At 50.2% G+C, this 10,110-nt stretch overlaps 1 protein-coding gene across 1 annotated transcript in view; it reads left to right on the top strand.

Annotated features, from left to right (window-relative positions):
* Positions 1-2,815: 2,815 nt before the first annotated feature.
* The window catches only part of IKBKE (inhibitor of nuclear factor kappa B kinase subunit epsilon), a 32,862-nt gene continuing 25,567 nt past the window's right edge, over positions 2,816-10,110 (top strand). The window contains exons 1-6 of the mRNA XM_054024925.1: positions 2,816-2,905; positions 4,793-4,933; positions 5,646-5,781; positions 7,200-7,381; positions 8,040-8,200; positions 9,588-9,698. Of these exons, the coding sequence (XP_053880900.1) occupies positions 2,819-2,905; positions 4,793-4,933; positions 5,646-5,781; positions 7,200-7,381; positions 8,040-8,200; positions 9,588-9,698 (818 nt within the window). The 5' untranslated portion in view covers positions 2,816-2,818. The remainder of the gene's footprint in view (positions 2,906-4,792; positions 4,934-5,645; positions 5,782-7,199; positions 7,382-8,039; positions 8,201-9,587; positions 9,699-10,110) is intronic.

The following is a 10,110-nucleotide window of genomic DNA, read 5'->3' as shown; positions in this document are numbered from 1 at the left end:
TGTCTTGCAGACGTAAAGAGCTAGGTAAATGCTACGGAATGTTCCTCTCTTGGAGTCTACACTGGCTTTGTTGCACTGCATTATGCTTAGGGTGGTGTATGGAAACCTGTGATGTGCAACCAGGATTACAGGTAGTGCCAGGGTGTGTGTGTCAAGTATCGGGGTAGCCGTGTTAGTCTGTATCTACAAAAACAACAAGGAGTCTGGTGGCACCTTAAAGACTAACAGACTTATTTGGGCATAAGCTTTCGTGGGTAAAAACCTGTGTGTGTTTGTGTAGTATGGTAGTCTGTTGTAACAATAATACTGAAATGCATTGTTATCCTCACATGCATGTGATAATGTGAGACCAGAACAGTGAGAGAAAGATGGATCATGTGCTGATGACAGCTGCGAAAGGAAGCATTGGGGCTGGGGGGGGGGGGGCGGGGGGATGAGAAAGAGAGTTAGACTAGAGGTGATCTCCCCATGATCAATACATGTTCTATGCTGGAATAGAGCAGTACTGGCTTTCTTGTTCGGGATGAAAATTCGTTGTGGTTAAATCATCTGGCATGACCTGATAGACCATGTTAATCTTGGCAAGAACATCCGCGGGCTCACTAGCTCTCTGTAGTGACTTGTACCTTGAAAACATTTCTGTATCGATCTGAGGATTCGCCGAGACGCTTCCTCATTTTCCTTTCTGGGTGCTGATCTAAGGGAGCCTAGATCAGGGGACGCACCAGACTTATGTGCCAGCTCCCAGGAGTGAGGGACAGGGTTTGTCCCCTTTGTGGCGAGCCATGTTTTAAAAAAAAATTGGTTTCGTTTGAATAAGGTCCCTATCTCCAATCTTGCGTTTTGTGATCTATTTTTGCCTGGGATTTTAAAGCACATGCAAGGAGAGCGCAGGCCAGAGGGCGCTGGACTGCAGGTGTCCTCCATGCAGCTCTGCAAGCTCACTTTACCATGGGCTTGTAACATTTTTGCTACTCCGGCTCTGGACATCTCCTAAACACAGAGCTGGAAGGTGTGATTTCCAGCTGGGAGAAGCAGGCCCTGCACGTGAATTGGCTAATAACTTACTATGGCTATTCCAAGGAGTGCAGGGATGCATCAAGCACTTTGCAAATTATGTGCGTACAGCTTTGCCACTGAAGGGGGTGAAGGGCAGCTGCCAGGAAGACGACAGCACTGTGTGATGGATGGGGTGTTCGGGGGTGGGAGGAAGCGAGTTTGGCTCATCACAGGAGTACAGACACCTCTGCAGTGGAACATGGCAGCCATTTGTCACCAATCAATTCTGCACAATGGCTTTCACCTATGGGGAGAGTTATCTGATGAGTAGGGTTGGATGGGTATCCCGCTGAAGCCCTGACGGTTGCTTGTAAGAAGCATGATGTGCCCCATTTGCTTCCCATTCCCCAGTGGGGTGTTCATAGTGAGTTGTCCAGTCCCGAATATGCCTCAACTGGCATTCTCCTGTGAGGGGACAGCGTCAAAGGCCAACGGAAGCGTGTGCTTGTGCACTCTTCCCTAGAACAATTGCAGGTGGGCACAAGTGACAGAACTGCAGACGTATGAACTTCAGGAGTGTTTGGACATAGAATTTTGGTTCAGCTCTTTGTCGTGAGGGGTTCAAGTGCAAAACTTGGATCTGGATCCCAATTTGGATGCCGAGCTGTCTCCCAGTGTGTCCCTCTGCCCAAGTGCAATCTCACACACCACTCAAGTCTGGGACGTCCCACTGTGGAGTTTGGCACAAGCCCATTTCTAATGACCACATGAGCTTGCAGGTTCACTGTACTGAGATGCTGCTGCTGGTAAGTGAGATTTGAATGCTGAGCAGAGACTGCTCTGGGTCTGGGAATTTTTTTGCTCTTGGGGCAGGAAGCTGAGTGCTTCCTCTTTAACCAGTGGCTGCGAAGCTGGTGTTGCAATCCTATAGGTTTCTGTGCTTGCAGCTGGGAGGTGCCTCTCTTACCTTGCAGCCCTCAACGCTTAGTATTTTTCTTGCATCAGTCAGTGTTTCTTTACCAGCCTGAGTGGCTTCTGACTGGGTTTCCCTGCACAAGGTTCACAGCTCTATCCTTACCCCATCTTCTCCCATCCTTTCTGAGCTCTGCTTTCATGTTGTTTGCAGAGGGAGGTTGGTGGCTGCTTTTTAAGGGAGACAGAAGGACTCCACTTTAGCAAGAAACAGCAGAAGAGTTGGAGATGGGGTGGGGAGGGGCAGTGGACACATGGAGAACGGGGTGGGTGAGGTGGGTCAGTAACCCCTGAATAATGATGCTGTTGGAGACAGATTGTTCCTGGTTATGCTGATAGGTATTGTCTGTGCACCACTGACCTCTGCTGGACAGAATCGGAACTCAGCCGTGTGTCAACTCCCATCTCTTCTGCTGACGTCTGATGGAGATTCTCTGACAGCTGCAGTGGCAGCGGACTGGGCTTTAACCCATAGGGATCAGACTTCTTAGACAAGCCGCTGCTGTGAGGCTGTGTGTTGGTTCAGTGACACCCGTGCAGTAGTAGGTGTGGCTGGCTGTTACAATCAGCTTCTTATGGAAACAGACGGGATCTGAACCCTCCAAGCGGTGAGGAGGTTCATCTCCTTGTCCAGGCTGTGTGTGGCTTGGTCCCACATCTCATTTTGGGCAGCAGGAGAAGTGGAATGAGGGTTAAAACAGCAGGGAGGCGTGTGAAAGCACACTGGGGCTGGTATGACTTTACTGTCTGCCGGGGTTGTCCATGTGTGTAAACGGCTCTTTTCCTCACAGACTTGTCTTCTCCCCACTGCCTCACAGCTCAGAGTTGAGCTGGCCTCATACTGAAAATGCAGAGCACGCCCAACTACCTCTGGAATATGGACGATGTGCTGGGCCAAGGGGCTACAGCCAGCGTGTACAAAGCCCGCAGTAAGGTGAGTGAGGGGCAGGAGGAGAGCACAGGATGAGATGCAGGGTGGTTAAACACTGGAACAGATTGCCTAGGGAGGTTGTGGAATCTCCGTCTCTGGAGATATTTAAGAGTAGGTTAGATAAATGTCTATTAGGGATGGTCTAGGCAGTATTTGGTCCTGCCATGCGGGCAGGGGACTGGACTCGATGACCTCTCAAGGTCCCTTCCAGTCCTATAATCTATGAATCTATGAATGCCCTGGGGGTGGGAAGCCTGAGTTGATTCGGTTGCAGCGCGCACATTCTTCTCTCGGGTGCAGAGTTTACTGGCAGTACATGGACTCACGTAGGCTCCTAACTCGATTTCTCTCCAGTCTGTCCAACCCAGCGTGCGCACACACACGCACACACACACACACACACACACACACACCCCCTAGCGACGTGTGGCCAACCCCCCTCTCAACAACCAACCCTACTCTGATCTTCCAGCTGCTAAGACCTCCCAATTTGTTACATGCTTCCAAACCCTCCCACAAATTCCCAAGCGATGTGCACCCCAGCGCAGCTACCAACCCTTCCCATGCACTCTCTTGCAACCCGCTCTCAACCGTCAATCCCCTGGCATGCCCTTCTCATCTCAACTATGTGTAAATTAGTCCTGGGTGGGTAGTTTCTATCACTATCACTCCGTGCCCTGTTGGTGCCCTGCAGCCATTGCCCCATGCTGCGCAGCCCAGTGAGCAAAGCCAGGCTTGATTTTGTATCCGTACCGTTGATCATCATTTTACAGTCCCTGCACTGCTCTCTTCCTCGAGCAAAGACAGCGGGCTGCAAAATCATCCAAGGCATTTTCATGTTATAACCTGATCCAGGCCAGTTTTCATTCTGAGGCTGACTTAGGCCATGGTTTTCAAGGGGTCGTTTAGACTAAGGATATGGTTGGGTTTTTCAAGATGCCTTGGCTTATCTGTGTTCCCGTTCTATGCCCATGGTAAAACTCCCTGTGACCTTGGGGGAAGGGAGGCAAATGCCGAACGTTTTTGAAAATGCCACTCATAATCATTGGAATGTATCGTGCGTGAGTTCCAGGAAATGAACCCACTGGGATTGGGCCAGATGCTGATCAGTGTCTCTGCTCTCTGAAGTTTATTCAGAGGGTTGTCTCATTGCTCAGTTCAGAGTCGGGCTTTGGAAGGAGATTCAGTTTAAAGGATGCTTTATAATGTAAACCACTAACTCTCGTGGAGGAAAGACTGGGGGTGATGGTTTCGGGCCTCGCTGGAGATGTTTTACAGAACTGGATAAACATGTCCCGCTCAGCACCGTTCACCTGGGCTTCGGGGGCACAGAAGGAAGTGCAGTAAGCATCGCTGCCCTTGCTTTGCAATGGGGAGAATGGGTGAATCCTACAAAGAAACACATACATTGCCAGGATTGTTTGCTTTCCAAACTGCAATGTACTAACCATGGCTGAGCTATTCGGTCAGGACAGGAACTGCATGACGGCGCCAGGCTGGGTCTGAAATGGGGAACAGAACTAGGGAGAGAGTCAAACCACCAGCTACTGTACTGCAGCCGTGAGCGGCGGTGGCGAATGAACAGTGTGTGAAACCCAGGGCCGCTCTGGATCTTGCGGGGAGATTTTGAGATGACGTAAAGGGGAATTTGATTTTCAATGGGAGCTGGGCATTCCCTTTGTGCCTTTGAAATCCTCCCCCTTAATCCTTTCATTCCCAACTGGAAACTGAGCTGCCTTCTGGCTTCGTTTTTATCGTCCCCGCTAGCACAGAACCGTCCCCCCTCTACAGAGCACGTGTTGTCCACTAACCTGTTTTCCTGGCGGGTTAGCATTCCACCTGGGGGCTGCACTCTGAATCTATCCTGTATCTTTTCTCCTCCTTGCCCAGAGATCAGGGGAGCTGGTTGCTGTGAAGGTCTTTAATAATGCCAGCTACCTCAGACCACAGGAGGTGCAGATGAGAGAGTTTGAGGTGCTGAGGAAATTAAACCATAAGAACATCGTCAAACTGTTTGCAGTTGAAGAGACTGTAAGTCTGTCACTAGCTCTATGGTGGGAAAGGTGTGGCTTGGTGGTAATGCAGCGGGACTTGGCTTTTAGCAGCTGTGACAGGGCACCTGTTGCCGGGATGTGCCACTGCTGAATAACCACAGCTGTTTCCTGTGGCTTTTCTCTACTCACCCTCAACCCTCCCTATTGTTTCAGCTCAAAGCACTTTACAAACATTCACTCGTGACATCTTCCAGCATCCCTGTGGTGTTATTCCCCACTGATGGATGGCGCGTTGAAGTGACTTGGCCAAGGCCCCAAGGCAGCTGAGTGATGCAGCTAGGAATAGAACTCAGGTGCCCTGCCATCACATCTGGTGCTTTAACCACTAGTCTACCCAGAATCCCACACCCTAGGCGATGGAGCCAAGTGTCCTGGATTGCACACTCAAGTGGTTCATTTGCCAATTCCTTCGAGTTCTGGGTGGGGTGTATTGTGTTAATCAAGGACTTTGTTTTGGGTGGCAGAGCTCATTTTCCCACCCAACGTTCTCTTGCCTGTGCAGTCCGTCGTCTCTGACTAGAAGAGCCACGTAAGCTTCTTGGACAAGGAAGGGACACCACACTTCCATGGAAGGGGCAAAGGGTGGGACACAGCAGCCTGCCCCGGGACTCTGTGCATAACAAAGCGTTGCAGGGTTCCTGTTTCTCAGAATGCTGCTCAAGGGATCCATCTCTCCTTCTGCCCCCCAGACCCAGGGAAACAGCAAGCAGAAGGTGCTGGTGATGGAGTACTGCTCACGTGGGAGCTTGCTGAGCGTGTTGGAAGAGCCAGAGAACTCCTTTGGCTTGTCTGAGTCAGAATTCCTCATCGTGTTGCATTGTGTTGGTAAGTCTCAGAGCTACTGGCTTGGGTGACTGTGACGGGAAAGGGGGATAAACGGGTGCTCGATGCAGCTAGTGGGGACATGGGATTTGCATTCTACTGTATGTAAGAATGGCCACACTGGGTCAGATCAAAGGTCCATCTAGCCCAGTATCCTGTCGTCCGACAGGGGCCAATGCCGGGTGCCCCAGAGGAAATGAACAGAACAGGTAATCATCAAGTGATCCATCCCCTGTCACCCATTCCCAGCTTCTGGCAAACATTCCTGCCCATTCTGGCTAATAGCCATTGATGACCTATCCTCCATGAACTTACCTAGTTCTTTTTTTTTAACCTTGGCCTTCACAACATCCTCTGGCAAGGAGTTCACAGGTTGACAGTGTGTTGTGTGTTCCTTTTATTTGTTTTAAACCTTCTGTCTATTAATTTCATTTGGTGACCCCTAGTTCTTGTGTTATGAGATGGAGTAAATAACACTTCCTTATTTACTTTCTCCACAGCAGTCATGATTTTATAGACCTCTATCATATCCCTCCTTAATCGTCTCTTTTCCAAGCTGAAAAGTTCCAGTCTTATTAATCTCCTCCTGTACCAGCTCTCCTCACACTCAGCTCCTCGTCAGATCTGCTGTTGTGTAAAGATGTGGATGGGGGCAAAAACTAACTAACTTACTGCATGCCTGGAGGTTCATTTTACAAAGCAGTGGGAATGGTGGAGAGTGAAGGCCTTTGTCTGCCGAATACACAGGGAGTATGGTCCCTCTGCCAGAAGTGCACTTCCCCTACCCACTTGTCCTTTGCTGAGGCCAGCTGTGACTGTTAGTCAGTTCCCTTAAGAACTGAGACTGCCAAATTCAGGCCACCAAATCCAGGCTGGCTGTCACTACTGACCCAAGCTGGATTTGAACCAATGACTTGGCAGGTGAAAGACTCCATACCCTGGAACCGAACCCTTATACTGAGAGGCCATTTGATGAGTGGGCATTTCCATGAGCCTATGTTGGCAGGACTCTAGGTGCTGCAATGCTCTCGGTCCCTGTAGCAAGCCTGCCCTGAGCATGTCAGGAATGTCACCCTATGCTTCTCCATCGAGGTGCTTGGATTCTGAGGATGCCCTCGGCATTCTGAGGGAGCTGAGAGACTTAACTGCAACTGAACAAGAAAGTAGGTGATGCTCATGTTATCACATGTCTGAGATGGTATGGTTTGCCTGTGCGTGCTTCGCCTCTTTAGAATGGGCGTCATGCTCTTGAGTCTTCTCTGTTTATCACAAATTCACGTTAGCTTCACCGGGTCTGAAAGCTGAACCCAGGGCCACCTGCCTGCCTCAATTTTAGTCCATACCGCTGCCTGTTTGCAAAGCCGGCTCAGAGAAGCGGAGGCCATTCTAAGCAGTGTCTCACTTTCCCATTGTGCTCGTAGTGGCCGGCATGAACCACCTTCGTGAGAACAGCATTGTCCATAGAGACATCAAACCAGGAAACATCATGCGGCTGGTGGGGGAAGACGGGCAGAGCATCTATAAGCTCACGGATTTTGGGGCCGCTCGAGAGCTGGACGATGACGAGAAGTTTGTGTCGGTCTACGGGACAGAGGAATATCTTGTGAGTAAAGCAAAATGCCAGTTGCTTAACGAGCAAGAGTTCAGGAAGGAAGGGTCACTTTTCTCAGCATACATGGTCTGGAACGGTAGGAGCATGGGCTGTCGCTATGCTTAGCGTATAATAACAATACCTCGCTCTGCTATAGCACTCTGCATCGGTAGATCTCAAAAGTGTTTTACATAGGAGCCCACTATCATTATCCCCATTTTACCAATGGGGAAACTGAGTCACGGGGGGGGGAGGGGAATGTGACTTGCCCAGGATCATCCAGCAGGTCAGTGACAGAGCTGGGACTAGATCCTCGGTGTCTAGTTTCAGTCCGTTGCTCTGTCCACTTACAATGGACGACCTCCTCTGTCCCCAAGCGTTTCATTCATAGACACTCATTTGCTTGAACTTCACTTTCTATGGCCAAGGTTTTTGAAAGTGACTGGAGATTTGGAGTGCCTCAATTTTGGGGAGCCCAGCTTACAGGGACCAGATTTTCGGTGCCTGCGTTTTCAGAAAACCAAGCCCTCTGAAGTGTCTCAAGTTGGGCACCCAAAAATGGAAGAACCCTAAATCACTAGTCACTGGGGAAATCTTGGCTTCCATGACCGACCTGCTGTAAGTAAAGCAGATTCATTCACAATGCTTTTCTTCCACTTTGTCCCATTAGCACCCGGACATGTACGAGCGAGCGGTTCTGAGAAAACCCCAGCAAAAGGCTTATGGGGTGACTGTAGATCTGTGGAGCATTGGGGTAACCTTTTACCATGCTGCTACGGGCAGTCTCCCATTTATCCCCTTCGGCGGACCTCGCAAGAATAAAGAAATCATGTAGGTAGTGCCGCCGACAGGAGTGCGGTGTTTAAATGGGCTTTGTGTTGTCTGTTTTGGCTGAGTTTGGTGAATTGAATTGGGTCCTAAAGTGAGAAGCTGTAGTGACGAGTGGGCGAGGTAGGCTACGTGGAGAGCTAACAGTGCACCCCAATCCTGACCTGTAATACCTCCTGCTCTGCCAGTGCTGTGTGCCCCTCCAGATCTGCCAGTGCCTCCCAGTCCTTGTGTTGCATCCTTTTCTCGAGTCCTTCCTCTGTCCCGATACGAGGCTCTGAGCCTCAGATGTCTGCTGAAGACCCATTTCAGCTACCGATTCCTCATTGTGCTGTTTTCTATGAATGTGGAATTGACCGGGTCTGTTTGTGTTTATGCACCTTAGCTTACTGATGATTTAATCACCCAGATTCTCATGTATACTTTAGATCTGCTGGAAGTGTAGCCTGTGGCTGGCTTCATCTGCAGTTCCCAGCATGCCCTGCTCCATGCTGTTCTTAGGAAAGGCCTCTTGGGGCAAGATAGAACACGAACGATGTAGTAGGGACTGTACTTTCTGGGGGGCTGCCCCATCTTGGCAAGTCACCAATGCAGCCCCTGCTATTGACCGCCCGTGTGGTTAGCACTACAGGGGCGGGCACTAAAGCCCCCTTGGAGACCAAGCCGGCTGTGCTGTCCCTAACTCAAGTACATGAGGGATTAACTGGGTTCTGCTCAGAGCGAGGATCCAGGCAGGAAGACGGCAGAGCTGCAGTTGGCAATCAGTGCCCCTTTCTATGGTATGTTTGCCCTGATAACGGTGTTTCTGTGGCTTTGTGGTTTAACGGCTGAAAGACGGGGCAGCTTCTGACTTGACTTCCATGCTGTTGCTTGAAATGTCCTCCCTTCCCCCCACGCACTGTCTTCTGAAAGCGACGCAGCTTTTCCCCCGAGGGATGATGCAAACAGGTTTGGGATTTTTCTTTTCATACCTTTGTACTTCTGGGTTGGGGGTTGATCATTCTGGATCACAGCTTCAAAAAGCAGATGCCTAAATGGCACCCAGGAAACAGGCAGGTGCAAACTAGTCTAAGCGTGTGGGGGTTATGTGGCTGTACGTGCAATTTCCCATTTGCTTCGCTAGCACGCACAGTCTCTGTTCGCTTGTTCCTGTTGGTCTGGTTTTCCATGTGCAATTAAGGCACCTCGTGTTGGTAAATTTTGGTTCTGTCAATTGAAACTCCTCCCTGATGATGTGGGAAGGTGGAGACTGATTTTCTCCTTAGCCGCTCCATTTCACTCCCTCTCTCTGCCCGTATCCCCTAGGACTTGCCAAGAAGTGGTTGGAATGTGCCAAGGGGAGGCCGGTTGTCCAGTTTCCACACAACAGAAACGACTTTTCTTTCAACAGGTATAAAATAACGACCGAGAAACCCGCTGGAGCTATCGCAGGTGTCCAGAGGCAGGAGAACGGGCCCATTGAGTGGCGCTACGAGCTGCCCATCACCTGCCAACTGTCTGTGTGAGTATTGGAGGGGGTGGAGTTAGCCTGCAGTCTCTGCTTCCAGGGAGCTGTCCCACCTCCTGCTTTGATCATAGAGTCTCCAACCAGTCAGTGAGTTGCATGGCCAGAAGTGCTGCTTTGGGTTGGAAAAGAGCACAGGGACTCTGCCCTGCCCTCGGCATACTCCAGGGATGTAGTTATGGCATGCAAACGTCCCTCCCCTAGATTTGCTCCTCCCATAGTGCCTGGACCAAGCGCGTCTGTAATAATATGAATACCGCTATATAAAGGATATTTTTCAATGGTGCTTATGGAGACGTGCACGCCTTGTTCTATGGGATTTGGGCACTGAACATCTCAGCTGTAAAAGCCTACTCGCTCCATCTGCTGGACTTCTCCATGCATCCCATTTTCTCTGTCTCTGATTATA

Source organism: Malaclemys terrapin, chromosome 4 (genome assembly GCF_027887155.1).
Source record: "Malaclemys terrapin pileata isolate rMalTer1 chromosome 4, rMalTer1.hap1, whole genome shotgun sequence".
Classification (NCBI taxonomy): domain Eukaryota; kingdom Metazoa; phylum Chordata; order Testudines; family Emydidae; genus Malaclemys; species Malaclemys terrapin.
This window is presented reverse-complemented; position numbering and strand designations above follow the sequence as displayed.